This window comes from Protomyctophum parallelum (assembly GCF_964188405.1).
Source record: "Protomyctophum parallelum genome assembly, chromosome: 14".
Classification (NCBI taxonomy): domain Eukaryota; kingdom Metazoa; phylum Chordata; class Actinopteri; order Myctophiformes; family Myctophidae; genus Protomyctophum; species Protomyctophum parallelum.
In genome coordinates this window covers 27231183-27248850 of record NC_139709.1, presented here as the reverse complement: position 1 = coordinate 27248850, position 17668 = coordinate 27231183, and the positions used below count along the sequence as shown (strand labels likewise).

Below are 17668 nucleotides of genomic sequence, written 5' to 3'. Positions count from 1 at the left end.
AAACAAACAAACAAATGGGAAACATGGTGGTGGTTCCTATGCCTACTGGTGTTAAAAAGTTAAAAGCAGTTTTGGGTGGCTTAAAACCTAATTCACAGTTCTTTAAATCAAACCTGATTAACAGCAAAACAGATCAGAGTAATATCCTACCATCTGAAGAGTTCGTTTGATTCTGTAACCGATAACTCGTTACCACGTTAGTCAACAAAAATATTTCTTTTTGAGTGGTCAAAGTACGTGTAAGTCACAAAACACTACGCTACAATACCTTACTTTTCATACAACAAAAATACTTTGTGAATTATTGTGGTTATTTTACAAATTCTGTACAGAATAATCATAATATATACTCTCAAACTCAAATCATAATGTCCATCTTAAATAAATTTCAACAACAGAACAAAAAAAACAAAAACAATTTAAAACACCCAAACATCACGAAGGTTAAGGTAGTATTTGGTCGGTTATTCCTATAATTTTCTGTATGTACATTTTGTACAAAAGTAACAGCATGTCTTCAATCTTCAAAAACAATAGCAGTCTAGCCTTCTTTAACTGTCTCATCATTTTGAGAATAAAATTCATTCACTCAGTAATAAATACAAAACGTCCTCTCGAATTCCACACAAATCACATGACAGAAACCTATGATAAAACTGACTCATGGAATCAAGTATCTTAAAAGTTTTTTTTTGTGTGTGTTTGTTTCTTTTTTAGTGCAAGTTAATATTCCCTTCGCGGTATTCATTGCTGTACATTCCCCATTCAGTGATGTCTACATTGAGTCATACGGTATACATTGACGGCATGAAACAAAAGGGCCTGCCCTTAGTAAGCAATAAGGCCGCACACTGCACAGTGCTCTCTCCCATCATTCGCTGGTGGATTTTGCGCCTTATGTATACCCAACAACACACGGATACATATAGACAGACAGAGGACATCCAATAATACAGAGCCTCTCACATAATTATGGCACGAGTCACATCCTGCTACTGCCCTGCGTATTATTATCTATTCCTCCACCCATCCCTCTCTCTCTCTCTCTCTCTCTCTCAACTAGCCAACATGGGATTTCATTCACCTGTCTAAGGGATCAGGCCTTCTGCTCATTCATATAATTACTTAAAAGTGTGAAATGCTCATCTCTGTACAGAGATCAGGGCATCCACACAGTATGGCAAGAATGCATTTGTGGTTTTTATTCCGATGTTTTAGTTTTGCTCAGTTGATCCACTTTCTGCATTCAGGAGCTCCACAGTGGCAGGCCATCTTGTGCTGACCGTCCACAGTGTCAAACTGGTAGTCAAAGCACAGCTGCAAAACAGGGCAAAAGGCAACGTGAGCATGAATGTAAACCGTGTACAGAACAAGTAAATATTTTGATTGATGGACAAGCAACCCACCTCCTCTCCTTTCTCAATCCTGCGATTGCAACTGATGATGATTTTGTAACCCCTTTCGAACGTCACCACCTCAGCGACACAGTTTGGGGCACAAGAGTGGTTGATATACCTTTGTAACGGAACCACATCAGGACATGGCATGATTACACTTCATTCATTATGATTCATCAGACTCATAACATTATACATATCATTGAGATGCTGTCAGGTTATAGCCTGAGATTTTTCACAATGTCTACTGTCAATCACAAATAAGAGTAACAAGTGAAATCCTACACTACCTTGCTAGCCCCCCTGTTCGAGTGGCATCAACGACATGTTCGCTGTCAATCCGAAACATGAACACACCTCGATTCTGTAAGGGAGTGAATAAATATTAATAAGCTGAATCTTTAACTAAAGACTAATATATATATATATATATATATATATATATTAAAAAAAGGATAACATACCTGAGATCTATAGAGCTTTTCTTTACTGATGGCAACCTCATTGCGGAGGACAGTTCCATTGTACTCGATCATCATGGTTTGTTTTTCAATGTCCTTAGCAGAAAACAGCCCCAGGCCCTGTGAACAAACAACACATTGAGTTAGTTCATTCAGTCTACAGGAACCTTATTAGAACCGGTCTCACATGTAGGACAAAACTCACATGGATGCGGGATCGGCCGAGATAGACATTGGCTCTCCACTCGCTCTTCATCCAACGATACTGGGAGGACCTGGGATGCACTACCGGAGGCTTGCTGTGAGGGGCGCCACCTTCTCCTTGAGCCACATTCTGGTTGGACTTGGCGCTGTTGTTGGTAACAGCCTGGGGCTGCGGCCTGTTTTAACAAAGGAAGACGTTTGAGTGATCAGCCATCCTGGAGTCCAATCTTGCAACGGTAACGTTATGTACACGTATACAAGGGTCATCTTAGAGTTACCTTATCACTAGTGCTCTGGAGGGGTTGTTGATTCGTGGTTGGGAGCGGGCACTGCCAGCAGGATTGAACATGAGAGGCAACTCCATCAGAGGGTTGCGTCCATAGCGGAAGGAGTACTGCTCACATGCTTCCACTCCAGGGAGCTGGAACGGAACGGGGCAAGGTTATATTCTACAGCCTCGATAAGAACCTGGCAAATCATTCTACCGATTTTATTTCAATTTTTTAGATGTTTTCTGCATTTCCGCTTTATTTCGACACACAGTGAGCAGAGAGACAGAACATGCAGGAGAGAGATAGAGAGAGGGGGGATGACATGCAGCAAAGAGCCTCAGGGCGTATTCTAACCCAGGCCAGCTGCAGGAAGGATTTAGCCTAATTTACAGTACTAGACCGGCTCCCAACTCGAGAACGATGGACGTCCAAAACGATGCAAGTCGGAAATGCATGCTCCATCTACAGTAGTTACACAATACCTGTTGAACCCGTGTTAGCCACAATACTACGAGGTCTAATATCCGATTTTGTACTGTACAAGATGGATAGCATGTAGACATTTTACAATCAAATGGATGCCATCAAAGTAAAACATAGTCGTAACTAGCGTGACACTGGATAGCCTTTGCTCTGTTGAAACTGCAGCCCAAACAGAACACATCTACTGTACAAGCCAACAACGCCTCGCATCGCAGCCCTTTATTAGCCATTAGGGCAGGATCTATAATAAGATCAATAAGACCAGGGACGTGCAGAGAGTGTTGGAGAGGCAGGGGCTGAAATCCCGTAAGAGGGCACGTTTGGACAAAAATAGTGAAAATAGCAGATCTACAAGCTCACAACACGTTGCACTGCAACATGTTGAGCTTGTAGATCAGCTATTTTCAGGGCGCAACCCAGCACTTTTTATCTACTGGAGATGCAGTGTACGACAGATTTTGAAACTGCGTTCAAGTTCAGGAGACTTCGGGAAAAAAAGCAATTCTTCTGAATGCTGCCTGTATGCGGTATGGCATGGAAAGGAGTGGCATTTGCATTTCTTTCACCATAGTAAATGCTGCATTCATGGTCTGGAAAGGGCAGTTGTGTTTTACAGACGGGTAAAAGGGCAGGGGCTCAAGCCCCCTTTGAGGTCTGTGTGTGAACGTGCCTGAATAAGACGGCACTGAGGACCCTAGCTGGAGCACTCAGTCTTTTTTCCCCTTTTTTATGTAATTTCTTTTATGGAGGGACAGACAGTAGGTTGACAGGAAATGGGGAGAGAGATGGGGGGAAGACATGCAGTAAAGGGTCGAACCCGCTGCACACTGCCAGACTGGACTACCAGCCAAGGTGCCTGGACCGCTGAACCACGGCCCAGGCCCATACAGTCATTTTGACTATGGACCTCATGGTACTCTAGAACCTCAGCTCAGTGGCATTAAAAACAAAGCTACAGACCTCTCAAAACAAACCATTACTAGATCTCACTCCCCAGCTCACTTTACTAGGCTGGGACAAAGTACAGGATCTTGCAATGGGCCTTACTCCGGGGATCAGTGCCCATGTTATCTGTCAAAGTACTTCACTAAAGTGAGAAACGGCCATGGACAACACCAGAAGGAGCTCCACTGATCTCGTACCGATCTCGTACGGTATTGATGATAATTTGTATTGAACATACCGCACACTGCTTACTAGTTAACCGTCTTCCTGCCATTGCCGAAGCCCTTCGGCAATTGAAGCATTAATTTGATATTAACGCTTGCTGCCATTGCCGAAGCCCTTCGGCAATTGCCCTTTATTAGTGCATATGATTGATCAAGCCATAATGCTACTCACGTTAGCCGGTTAGCTAGCACTGTTGTTAGCACTGCACTGGATCGTTCATATTAATTCACCGTCGCCATAAGAATCCATTCTATCCGTTTCTTTCAATCGCCTGTATCTCCTATTCCTTGTCCCAGATGGCATTTTTGGTCAAAACAGCGTTTCTTTGACGGCACGAGCCGACGTTGTGGAGTGCAAAAATGTACCGGCATTTTTCGATCATGTAAACAAAGGTTGTCTTGGCAACGTAAAGCTGGCAGGGATAAGCTCACTTCCGGTTGAGGCAAAATGTGGCTTTTCAAAATAAGAGCTCAAATTAAAAAAATGCTGGCATGAATTAGGTCCTAATTTCTCAATAAATGGCAGCAGTAAAAGGGTTAATTCAAATTTGACGTTTTCTATAAAATCACAAAAAAGCAGATACAAACCGATTCAGTGATTTTGGTGACAGCGGAGACTGTGAGCCCAAAAAGGTCCTCTCCTTTTAGGTACACAGGGAAAAGTTGTAGAGTGCCGGTTTCAGATCTTTTCTCAGCAACTGGGCCGAGAACTTTATCCCATACTCCTAGTGGCACAATAAAAACAAGCAAGAATGTTATAAACCATATCATCTGATTAGATTGCTGGGATACATGGACGAATGACATTATTTAATTGACGGAAGGAGTGATCGATCGGAGGCATACCTTTAGCAGTATGGTCAGTCAGTAGCAGTTCTTGGTAGCCCTGTTCAATGACCCGGATGCTGAACTCTGGCCGATCGTCCCTTTCCTCCACAGAGCACACGTAGCGGCAGCGCCGGTTGCCATGGCGCATGCTCCAGTAGATTCGACAGGCCTCGTAGCCAACTGGGAAGATGGTGGTGGCCGAGTGGAAGGCGGCCATCTGCTGGGGTGTGAGTTGTCCGATGGCGTGCAGCACCAGGCTGCCCACGCGCAGGGTGTAGCCCAGCTCGGGCTGCCGTATGGCGGCCGCCATCTGACGCACCTCGTCCCTCTGGACGTAGACGCGGCGAAAGACAGCGAAGCAGCGCAGCTCGTGGTCCAGTGCCTGGCCGGTGGCGCCGCGGGGCCTGTGGGCGTGACACAGCATGGTTTTGTCCTTGAAGAAAGTGCAGTGAGCCTGCAGGGCGCAGGTGAAGTGGTAGACGTTGGTGCAACGCAGGCGGTGGCAGCCGCTGGTGGCGCCCATCTGCTGGCAGTAGGCGCAGCGGACCGACTGGCCGCGTCGCAGCGCCATCTCCACGTTGATGAGGGCGCCCGCCTGGGTCTCGTACACCTCGGTGGACCACAGGGCACAGTTGAGGTGGACCCACACGTCCAGGTCGAGGTTGAGGAGCCTGGCGGGGCCGTCCGTGATGCCGTCTCCCAGCTGGTGGCAGAAGCAGCAGCGCCGCTGGTCGCGGAGCGAGGCGGCCGGCCGGAGGGAGGCGCCCAGCTTCTTCAGGAGCTCGTCGACCTTATCGTCGTCCGGGAGGAGGGAGCTCCCCCTGTGCACCACCACTTGGATCGTCCACTTCCTCCAGCGCAGGCCCTTGTGTCTCTTCCCCTGGTGCCAGCCGTCGTGGTGGGCCCTCGGCCGGGTCTTCAACTTCACTGTTACTTTGATGGTGTCAGTTTTGGTCTCTGTCTTTGGTGTCACGCCGGCCGTGGGGAAGGGGATGGGAGGGGTGGAGGGGGGAGACTGCTTGGGCTGGAGCTGGGCCAGGCAATGGACGTCCAGAGAGGACATGTTGTTGCTGTACTGGTGCTGGGCTTTGGAGAGGCTCTCCTTCTCCTCAGAGTCTGGCAGAAGGGTCAACGTTTCCTGGAAAGACCGGATGAGAACATGATGTACAACAACAGACACAAAACTATTATATTCTCTGCCTGTTTAGATTGTCATGTTAATGCAAGGTACGCTATCATACAAACCTTAGATTCTGTATTTGATCCGGTTTGTGAGGATGAAGACGGGGAAGAGGAATAGAGAAGGAAGCAGCTGTGACTGCAAAAGACCAAGTTCCCCTCGGAATTCAACTGACCTTCAGCCTCCTGGAGAGAAGTTGGAGTCGCAGTATGAGGAGATACGATAAATGATTCAGTAATGAATTAAAGTCTGATCAACATGCCCCACTGAAGTTAAATTGGAATAGAAATGTAGTTATGAAATAAACATCAAAAGGCTACGGTATTCAAATAAGCGAGGCATTCCCAGTCAGAGAGGGGGGGGGGCACACTGTTTAACCCACTAATTGCCCTGGGCGGGATTGCACTTCAACGGGGAGGATTTGCATAATCAGAGGATATGTGTTACTATGCGTATGTGGGCGTGTCTGTGGTTGAGTGTGGACATAAAGTATAGATGTGTAAGCGCGCGCGCGCGCGCGCGCGCGCGCGCGCGTGCGTGTGTGTGTGTGTGTGTGTGTGTGCGTGCGTGGACCTCCAGGCTGAATGTGGATTAATGTAACCTTTGAAGTGAGGTCTGGGCCTCTGGTCATGACCCGTCTATACAGTGAGGTCTGGGCCCGTCTGGGAATAGCTACCACTATTATAAGCCATGGCCTACAAGCATGCCCGTCTGCCTTAGACGGCTTTCAATGATACATTTCATAATGATTCAGACATAACCATTAACTAACCTGTTGGGGATGGTTATGAATTTATGTAATATGGGAGGTACTGGACAGAAATGTCAGTGTTTACATAATTACTCATTAGGTTTGCAGGATGTTTCCTTTTTTTTCTTGTCTGGATTAAGGTGGTTTAAGATCACGTACACATTAACCCATTTCCACCGAGACCGATTCTACAAAATGTCTTCTACATCATGACAGTTTTCTGAAAAACCCATGTTTCTAGGTCAGTGGTTCTCAAACATTTTCATGTCAAGAACCCCCAAAAATATATGAAATTGGCGGCCGACTCCCATCTGAAAATATTTTGTTCCAGGGACCCCCCCAGAAGCAAAGATTTTAGTTAAAAACGTTCACTCTGAAAGAATATGTTCAAAGATTTGCACAAAAAGGACTGCCAACCTGACCATGTCTTTTTACTGCTAAAGATTCTTCACAGTAAACATTACGAGAAATATAAGTCGTAGTCATGCATTTTGGAATTGAATTACAGTGTTTGTCCCACACTCCTCCTGATGTTGTAATGCAACTCTGTTATGCTTCAAAGCCTTGAAGTGATCAAGTCTTCCCAGGATGGCATAAGAAGAGGAACCATGGATACTAGACATGCCAAACTATGCATCTGGAGATCACTAACAGTACCTGTTTGTGGGCAGGGATGTCTTTGGTGGATTTCTGCACTCCATTTCCAAGAACCACCACCTTGCAGTGACAGCACCACTTAGGCTTGGTTCCTGGGCTTCCCGGGGTTTTGTGTTCAGATCCTCTGACAACTGAGGCTGGAACAGACACACAATTTAGAACAATTTAAATTAGAGTCTAGACACAACCAACTACTCATGTATGCCCTAGAAGCACGCCCATTAGGATCATCGGTCATGTTTTTCTACAATGTCATGAATTCAACAAAGACTGACGGATGAAGATAAGGGGGACAGTGTTTCACAACATGCAATGTCACAATGATTTTACTCACAGTATGTTCAATAGTAAAACCAAACAAAAATTGGTTTGGAAGATAAGCACCCAATTAAATACCTAAAAGTATCTATGCTAGAGCTGGATAATAGAAACAAATGCCTGCATCCGTACGGCCATGATGAGGTGTCCACTTTCTCATCTATAAAAAGGTGCCCACATTCATTATACCCTGTGCCTGATGTGCTTGACAGTTTGTGAGCCTATGTGCTCCAAGGATCATTACTCTGTTTCATTAGCTGAGAGGATCACCGTCTGGAATCAATGAGGATGCCTGTCAGCACCTGGCTAGAGCCAGACACAGCCTTTAAGCCCCAGATGGATAATGATGTGCAAGACAAGACAGCCATTTGTAAACATTGTTAAAAGAGCTAATTACATCTAAGTATGGCTGTGAAGGACACCATTGCATATTGAGCCTTAGCGTTTTGAGGGAGATCTATTTTTATTCAGGTTATACGGGTAGCTCAGTCGGTAGAGCTCTCGCCTTTTAGACCACAAGTTCATGGGTTCGATCCCGGGCAACCGCCGACTCAGCGTATGAGTAGCACAGCTTGGTGCAGCGAGTCGTGTGGGGAGTACTGGGAGCTGATGGTAGGTGTGGGCACTCCACCTCGGCCGATACAGACAATAAGGCCACCCCCGACCTACTAGTGTTTTGTGGGAGATCTACTTTTATTCAGGTTATACAATATGTGACCAAATTTGACTGAGGGACTGCCATTGGATTTTTTTGAATTTTCGCTTTTTCATGTCATGTGAAAGCAGGGAATCATAGCTTCAAATGTACATATTGGTTGTTCAGTTTGACCCACCAGTTTTGGAGATATGGCTTATAGAGTAATGTCTTGCAGAAAACAGCGAGTTGAGAAAACAGGCTTGAAAGGTTCACTTCTGTGGTCTCTAACATTACACCTACACTTAGCTACATGTTTAAGCCTTTATTTCATATTTACATGTCGATTTCAGCTCTGACACTTATTTCAGACATGCTCTAGTATGTGAAGAGTCTGCCTGTGCTATTAACTACCGTAATTTCCGGACTATATCCGCTACTTTTTTCCCATGCTTTGAACCCTGCGGCCTATACAACGGTGCGGCTAATCTATGGATGTTTACAGCTAACGGCCACTAGGGGACCTTCTAAATCTATCTCTATGGCCGGTCCACACAACACCTGCGGTTTATAGTCCAGTGCGGATTGTATATGTACACATTTGTTTTCTTCCCTAAATTTAGCTGGTGTGGCTTATAATCAGGTGCGCTTTATAGTCCGGAAATTACGGTAATAATAAAAAAATAAAAGGTTTCTCCTCTGGTGAAAAGCTGGTATTTGCGCGATGGCAGGCTCTCATTCAAATCTGGTCCCAATGATCTCACCTGGGCCCTCGGGTTGGAAACGGAGGGGCTGCTGGTGGTGCTGCTGCATAACGCTCTGTGCTGCTCCGCCGGGCCTCATCAGCTGGCCGTGGCCGCCGTGTGCAGCTCCGCCGTCAGCGCGGCCCTGGAAGAGCATCGGGGAGCGATGGTCCAGGCCCACCCTCAGCCCGCTGAGCATGGCCAGGGGACCCCTGTCTGGGGTGCTGCTGACCTCGTAGCTGCTAGGGATCTTCACACAGAGGAGGTCGGAGATGGCTGCCACCACACCTGTGATGTTCTGAAACCAAGCCACATGAAGAGTCTTAGTCTCGCACTAAAAAACATATAGGGTTGTGATGTGAATTTTATATTATCGATCGTCACCACTAGGTAATTGAATCGATCGGGATAATCGTCTCGTCTTGTGGGGGTAGGTGAAAGACAAAATCACGTGAAGTGGGGGGCGCTCTTATCATCATTCATCATCACATTCCATCCAATCACAATTGGCGTCCTCACTTTTTATCCTCAATATGTACATTGCTCAGTCAATCAAATAATCGCTATGGGGTGCTCAACCAATCAAATCATCGCTATGGGGTATACACAAACACACAACGCTGGGTATAGAAGGGAATAGCGCTCCTCAAAAATTTAATCAAATGAATGATGTCGTGTCGTAACTGGTGACCCACTGGACCATAGAGAGGGGCTGGAATTAAATTATTAATTAATTGAATTAGAGTAAACAAAGTTATGTCAGCTGCCTCTGTGGACATATTGCGGCAGAGTCGACACATAATCCCATGTTTGATGACAGAAATCCTCAAGTGTTGGGCACATGCAGTTGAAGGAGTTCAGACATGGAATAATGGAAGCCTAGCCCCGCTAGTCAAGTAAGGCTAGCTGGTAGCGTAGCCCCTTTAGCTAATAACCGGTAGGCTAACGTCATGAAGGGTACCGGCTATGTGCAAGATTCCTGGAGACAGAATGGACAGTCATAGAAGGACAGTTCAGAGAATGTCAGGACATCAAGGATGCCATGGATATTTATAGGAACTGTAGATTATTTTGAAAAAGAATATATTTTTGAAAAACATTAACAAATGCAGATTATGACCGATTCTTTGTGTATTGATGACTGTCAATCACAATAGACTACATGTAAAAGCGTAAAGAATTTGAGTTCTCTCACCTCAGCTGCTTGTGGCCTCAGAGTGATGGCCACAGACACCAGGCCCTGTTTGGAATCATTAGAACTGAAGGGAGAGCCGAAGAACATTCCAGAAGGCTCCGTCTTCACGTCCTGCAACTTGATCTCTGACCCTGCAGTAGTAGGGAGGACATTAGTATAATAGATAAGGGTACTGAATAGGATTAATAATCTGCCATTTAGATGTCATGTCATACTGGGCCAAGTATGACGGAAGAGAAAAAGGTCTTCTGTGTAGGCCTGTCCCGATTACAAATTTAAGTTGATGATTAATTGTAATTGTGATTAACGATTTAATTGTGGGTTTTTTGCATTGAACATTGGAACATTACAATTTGTATTTCTGTTTGACTTTTAGGCTTCGTACTCACAAATTAACAGGGCAGATATTGACAAATAACTTAAAAATACAAAGAAATCACTGACACATTGAATATTTTTGTATAATTGTTTTTCTTTCCCAAAAATGTACAAAATAGCGGAAATAGTTGATCTACAAGCTTACAACACGTCAGCTTGTATATCTCTAAATTATCTGAAAATGTTTGAAAATGTATGGACATTTTAACATGGAAACGATTGACGATTATGCAAAAATAATTGCGATTATCTAAAATAATTGAGATTAGGCGATTATGTGATAATTGTGAATAGTGTGTGTGGGGTGTAACGATACATTTTAAAGGGATTGTGACATAAAAAAAAAGGTTTTGGAATTGTTCTTATTTTTTTTAGGTTTTCTAATCTCAATTGCACCCAAAAAACATGAACTTTTAACATTCAGTAGATTTTCTGTGATCTGAGGTTTTCTGGCTCAAACAGGTGCTCTGATTTGCCGGCAGTAAGTGACATAACTTACTGCAAATCCCATATATGTCAATGGGATTTGCCAGCAGATGTCACTGTTTCAATGTGTTGCCTGTTTTCATTGTAGCTCAATAGGCCCAAAAAACCCCAAAGAAAACTTCAGACCACAGAAAATCCACTGAATGTTCAAAGTTCAGGGTTTTTTGGGTGTAATTGAGGTCATAAAACCTAAAATAAAAAATAAAAATAAAAATAAATGAAAATGAATGTCATAAAACCTTTAACAGCGATAATGATACATATCACGACACATGGTCGAGGATTCGATACATGGACGATATTGGTTCATTGGTTCGATTCGATAGCGATTATTTCCCTTGCAAAACGATACGATACAAAGTCAAACGATAGGATATTTGCTGTTTCCATATGGATATTACTACATTGTTACACCCTAGTGTGTATTGTACCTTTCCCACCAGGTGCAGGGAGCATGGGGAGGATGGGAGACAGGCAGGGGGAGCGGGGCTCCTCCTTCACCCGCGACAGGTCTGGGTAGCGACTTATCTCCATGCCGACCACACTTTCGGGAGACGAGGATGGGACAAAGCTGTCTGGTGTTTCCCTGTCTTTGCAAGGCTCCTGCCCCCTGTTACTGTTAAAGCCAAGACAGACAATTTATGATGACTTTCAACATTATCGCTTACACATTTGTTGGAGTGCTAATGTTGGATTCGATGATTTACCCTCACTGGTGACTGTGATATTGTACTTGAAAATAGCCGATCCACAATGCTTTATTTGCACTGTAAATTGGATATTTTTGCCAATATATTCACCTATTAACGCATAATGTTTGCTTATTATGACATGCCCAGAATAGGGATGCTAGGGTTCATGTAGTTGAGCGATGTTGTGACAGCCAACTGTACAAACACAGCTGTAAATCACTAGCAGCATCAGGCAGCGTTACCTGAGCTCTTCCTGGTTGTTGTGAGGGGGGGTGGGAAGTGAGGCTGGAACGTCCACCGTTTTGGGTCCCTGGGCGATAGCTCGGGCCAGCAGGTCTTCCTCGGTCCTGAATGGGACATGGAGCGGCTTCGGAACAAGGCCTTTGGAAACTGGTGTGGAAGAGGAGCACATTCAAAAGTTATTTTTCCCACCTCGTGGCATTGCACAGTGCACACAGTGAATTATAACATGCCTTAAACTGCACACTGCAAACTTCTAGAACATCTTTTGACGAGCGGAGTGTCAGGATTTTCACCTCACTCAATGTTCTAAAATGTCAGGGGTTTACATATTTGGGAAATGGAAAGGGGAATTGGAATTCTAAAACATGAAAGATATATTTATTCATCCGTCACAAAAACGTAGCCTCACTCTCTCTCTCTCTCTCCCTGAATGCTCACCTATGACAGCGGCTTTGCCTGCCAGCTCTTCCGTTGTGGCAAAACCGTTGATCATCTTCTGTCGGTTCACAGGTGGCGGAGTGGGAGGGAGAGATGCCGGTGGTGTGGGCGGGTTGCTCAGGTTACTCTGCTGTGAGAGGCCAGACACAATATGATCAAAACAGAGGGTTAGCGGACATCCAGTTCGTTGCTGGTGCTGGACACAAAGTGACGTTTCAAAAGAATAAAAAGCCACACAACAGCATTGCTAAGTTTTAGTTTACTTTAGGAAAAAAAATACATTGTACGTTTCGGCCACAGTTGGCCTTCATGTCATCACACCATGCTGCTGCTACTGTTGCTTCCCTTGAGAGTCAATGGTATGAACGAGACTCACCTTGTAGGTCAGCTGGGAATAATAGTCAGAGACTCCGTCTAGCGACGCACTGCCAAAGTTCCCAGACAGAAGGCTCTCTCCGTTCAGCTGTCCACTGCCATAGGGAGCGAAATGGGCAAAGTTGACCGCGATGAGTGGCTCCATTAGGGGAAGCAGGGAGAGCTGCTATAGTGGGGGGGAGAGAGAGAGAGAGAGAAAGTGTCATATAGTGTCAGCGACACAAGTCTGCAAAGTAAAAGCCCAATTAAAGTGTTAGGGAATGTTCAAGCTTCAACTGTCTAAAGCAGTCGTTCTCAAACATTGGCATGGGGGGGGGGAATTGTGCAAGTCACTTTCATAAGAGGATATGCGTGTAAAACATTATCCAACATTACGTTACATTGCGAGCTTGTATCTTCTTTTTGAGGGTAACTCCTCCTATGCTCAGATGTGTGTCTGTGTGTACCCCATAGCGATGATTTGATAGGCTGAGCATGTGTGTTCCCCATAGTGATGATTTGATAGGCTGAGCATGTGTGTAACTCATAGCGATGATTTGATTGGCTGAGCATGTGTGTTCCCCATAGCCATGATTTGATTGGCTGAGCATGTGTGTTCCCCATAGCGATGATTTGATAGGCTGAGCATGTGTGTACCCCATAGCGATGATTTGATTGGCTGAGCATGTGTGTTCCCCATAGCGATGATTTGATTGGCTGAGCATGTGTGTTCCCCATAGCAATGATTTGATTGGCTGAGCACGGAATGTGATGTATGATTATGTATGATAAGAGCGCCCCTCACGTCACATGAGTGTGATTCTTTTTATGAATACCATAGCCGAAGTATAAAATAGGGTTCAAGTTAAGCAATTTATCTTTAATCATACTGTGTTAGATGTGATGTACATTCTATTACAGTACACCTCTGAGGGAAAGTGATGCTGCTAAAACCAAAAGGGGGGGGCGGGGGAGGGATCTTAAATCAATAACCAGCCCACAGGAGGGTTAGCATAATGATAATTCTCCTTCCATTCTCCTGAAGAATAATAAACGCTACTAATGCCTGGGTGCTTAAGTGTCACCCGGCAATATCATTTTCAAGTACATAATTGCTGTAATATGCTTACGATACATGAAATAGTGCCTTCACGCCCAGTGGAAACAGTGTTGTAATTCAGCTCTAATTAGCACTGCAATCGACTGAAGGCGGCGTGATGATTCCATGCAAGGCTCTCCTATAATGAAGGACGTCCCCCCGGCTTCTTTTGAGGTGCTAAAAGGATTACGGTGGTGTGTCTCCCCTCCACTGTCAACGGGGATAAGATCACGACGTCACATTTCACCTACCTGTTTAATCTGGGTCATTATGGTGTCGGTGCCAGAGTGCATCAGATGCTTCTCATCCCCTTCCTTTTTCCTCTTCTTATACCTGGAGGCTGGCTTCTCCCCACCTTTGGGCGCTCTTTTGTTCCTCCCTTTCTTCTTTTCCTGCTCGGGAAGCAGAGGTCCCGGGAAGTCAGCCATGCCATCAGAGTACGCCTGTGGGTGAGAGGGAAGACGTCACTTCCTATTTTAAGTCTGCTCAGTCAAGAGCATATCCTAAAACATAGTTGTCTTTGAGCAGTAACATTATTATCAGAGAAACCGGCATTTTGGAAGCTATTAGAGTGACTCAGCTATGACTCATAGCAGTGTAACCCTGTGATATACATCCAATTTGAGTCACTTTGGTGCGGCTACGGCCCATGCTGTCAATCACTTTCAGCTGTAAGCTTTCATGAAAATGCAGACTCACCCCATTGCTGTCCATGGAGCACTGCCTCAGCAGGGCCTTGCAGTCTATTGCCTCTTCCTCCTCGGAGCGCATGCTCTCGTCTGACCTCTGGTGAGGCAGTCCCTGTGGAGGCGTGCTCTTGTTCTTCAGGAGGTGTTTCAGGAGTTCGTTGCCGGCCTCACCCTTGCCGGGAGGACTCTGCCCTGTGGGGAAGGGGGACATGCCCCCTTTGCTGCCCTCTTCTTTCACAGAGCCAAATTCAGAGCTCACGTGGCTGTCCCTGGGCCCGCCGTGGCACTCACTGGCCTCGATGTGCTCCAGTTTGATGTTGCTGAGGATCCGCTCTTGTTCCAGTGCCTGGGCCCTCGCCGCCTCTGAGGGGAGACCTGGCTGTGACCCATGGCCACCAGACAGCTGCCTCTCCAGCTCAGAGTGGCTGGGAGTTGAAGAGCCCTGCAGGAGCGGGGATCTGGAAAGGTCCTGGTCTCCGAAGAGATGGGTGTTCCTAGTCGGCGTGGAGGACGTGTCCGATACGCACGGCGTGAGAGGAGCGGTGAGGTCAGAATGCGGCGTAGAGGGCGTCTTGACCGAATCTGCGTCGTCGTCTTTCTTCTTTTTGCGATTTCTCTTCTTTTTCCCTTTCTCGTCCGGGATTATGTTGGAGTAGAGCTGAATTAGAGACTGTCCTGATCCGGGGAAGTTGGAGGGCAGAGGTGTGGAAGCCTCACCCCCAAATGCAGGACAGTCACCTGCCATCTGAGGCATCATTCCTGGCCCGCTGAACCGACGATTCCTCGGTTGACCCTGTGGAAAGTTATCAGGCCCAAAACCAGGCCCCATGTCCTGGGGCATCATCCCATTGCCCATCATGGCCCTCCTGTCACCTTGCATAAATGTCCCTGGAGGAGAGCCCATGCCCTGCTGCTGGGGAAACATTGGACCAAGTTGTTGCTGCGGAGGCCGCTGAGGCTGCATGAAGTCCTGAGGCAGATCGGCATTAAAAAATGGCATCTGAGAGAGTGGCCCGTCCGGCCCCACCATGCCTTGCTGCTCCATCTCCATGCGCTGTTTGAGTGCCTTCTGTCGCTCCACCTCTTGCATCAGCTGCACCCGCTGCCTCTCCTGCTGCTCCCTCAGCCTCTCCCGCCTCTCGCGTTCCTGGAAACCCTCGCTGAACGGGTTGTTGTCGTCAAACTTCAGACCCGACTGCGCAGGTTTTACGCCTCCGCCCGGTGGAGCCTGTGGTGGTTGGGGTTCCACTGGCATTTGGGGGTGCGGAGGTAGGTTTCCTATTGGCATCTGATGAGGCTGGCCCGGATTGCCCAAGGGCACCTGCGGTGGCATGATGGGCGGCATGCGAGGACCCGGCATGGGTATGCCGGGGCCCGCCATGGGCATCCCGGGGCCGGCCATGGGCATGGGAGCTCCGGGGTGCCAGCCTGGCGGTGCACTGGGCATGCGCGGAGGGGCATTTGGCTGTCCTGGGTGAAGTTGCATTTGCATCATTGGGTTCATAGAGGGTTGCAGCATTGGTCGTCCACCGGGCACCATGCCAGCAGGACCACCTGGGACCATGGCAGCAGGACCCCCTGGGACCATGCCAGCAGGACCCCCTGGGACCATGCCCGCAGGACCACCTGGCACCATGCCAGGAGGACCCCCTGGCACCATGCCAGCAGGACCCCCTGGCACCATGCCAGCAGGACCAGCTGGGACCATGCCAGCAGGACCAGCTGGGACCATGCCAGCGGGACCCTGTATAGGTGGCATCCCGGGCATCATGGGTGGCATGTTGTTTTGCTGCTGTTTGACTCTGTACTCCTCAATCAGCTCAGCGTGCTCCTTCTGCTGTTTACGGATCTAACACCACAGAGACGAAACATATAATTAGGATGTAATTCAACGCACTTGATTGCAGAGCCTAGCAGCTGCTGTATATAGTCAAACATTCTTTTCCATTTAAATCAAATAAACAGAGTTGCGATGCTAGGTTCACCGTTTACCCGGTATCCTAATTTATTTGTAGCGCTACTACATTGCTCTCTATGCACTCTACTTGATTTGTCCATTTGCCCTGTTTGTTTGGTTCTGATCTCGTCCCTCTTGACAAGAGCGTCTACAAAATGCCTAAATTGTATGACAAGACACCTACACGTACTTCACAGAGGAAAGATGTATAAAAGATGACGTCTATTCAAAGCTAAAGCTAAGGTGAGATGACTTTGTCCTAGCTCGGGGGCAGCCAGCCACCCTGCACGCTTCAGAGAGTTTGACTTCTGACAGGCCAAGCGTTTACCTGCTCCAGTTGTTTCTGCACTACACCCTGCTGCTCCGTGACATGTTTGAGCTGCTCGGCGTCCTCCTCTGGGAACTCCCGTCCGGCCTTCTTCGCCGTCCTCTGCTTGGCTGACAGGGCCTTCTTGGATTTCCTGTGAGCTCCGATCTTCTCTTCCAGAAACTTCTGCTGCATCTGAAGTAGTTGCTGCGTTTCCTGGAGCCACTCCTCGTACTGAGCCCTCTGAGCGTTGTCTAAAAAATAAGAGACAAAGGCTCCTTTGTTATTGAGCTTGACAGTATAAAAGAAAATGAAGAAACATTCAGACATCACCAGCCCTGACATATGGTACTTAAAACTAAAAAAGGAGAGGGGGGAAAAAAGAGCTAAGGAGGCACATAATTGAAGGACTTACTGACAAAACCGGGTCCAAAGTTAGGAGGATTGGGCCTCGATACTTGTGTCAGTTTGCCATCCTGTGTTTAAAAGTGGACACAAGTTGTTAGATGCTGTGTTCATTCTTCTTGTGATTTGGTGTATATGAAAATGTAATAACATGCAGGTGGACAAAGGCTTTAATTACCTGTCCAACCACTTGTGGGGGTAGGGGAGCACTTTCAGGACATGGTGCTACAGGACCTTGAGGAGGAAACCTGTGAAAAGACACAAAAGCTCACTTTAAAAGGGCATTTCTTTGTACTGTACAGCTCATTCAACACTCCAAAACAAACGG

At 46.6% G+C, this 17668-nt stretch overlaps 1 protein-coding gene across 4 annotated transcripts in view; it reads right to left on the bottom strand.

Moving 5' to 3' along the window:
* LOC310870404 (histone-lysine N-methyltransferase 2C-like) overlaps positions 1–17668 on the bottom strand; it is a 95534-nt gene continuing 77866 nt past the window's right edge. For all 4 annotated transcript variants that reach the window (XM_083781610.1, XM_083781612.1, XM_083781611.1 and 1 more), the window contains 21 exons: positions 17519–17588; positions 17351–17411; positions 16957–17189; positions 14682–16520; positions 14234–14425; positions 12906–13070; positions 12530–12659; positions 12091–12238; positions 11588–11772; positions 10293–10423; positions 9119–9395; positions 7403–7539; positions 6060–6179; positions 4833–5952; positions 4575–4711; positions 2341–2483; positions 2064–2238; positions 1862–1978; positions 1688–1761; positions 1407–1515; positions 1–1317 (listed from right to left, as the gene is read on the bottom strand). In XM_083781610.1, coding sequence (XP_083637736.1) covers positions 1225–1317; positions 1407–1515; positions 1688–1761; positions 1862–1978; positions 2064–2238; positions 2341–2483; positions 4575–4711; positions 4833–5952; positions 6060–6179; positions 7403–7539; positions 9119–9395; positions 10293–10423; positions 11588–11772; positions 12091–12238; positions 12530–12659; positions 12906–13070; positions 14234–14425; positions 14682–16520; positions 16957–17189; positions 17351–17411; positions 17519–17588 — 5656 coding nt within the window. In that variant the 3' untranslated portion in view covers positions 1–1224. The remainder of the gene's footprint in view (positions 1318–1406; positions 1516–1687; positions 1762–1861; positions 1979–2063; positions 2239–2340; positions 2484–4574; positions 4712–4832; positions 5953–6059; positions 6180–7402; positions 7540–9118; positions 9396–10292; positions 10424–11587; positions 11773–12090; positions 12239–12529; positions 12660–12905; positions 13071–14233; positions 14426–14681; positions 16521–16956; positions 17190–17350; positions 17412–17518; positions 17589–17668) is intronic.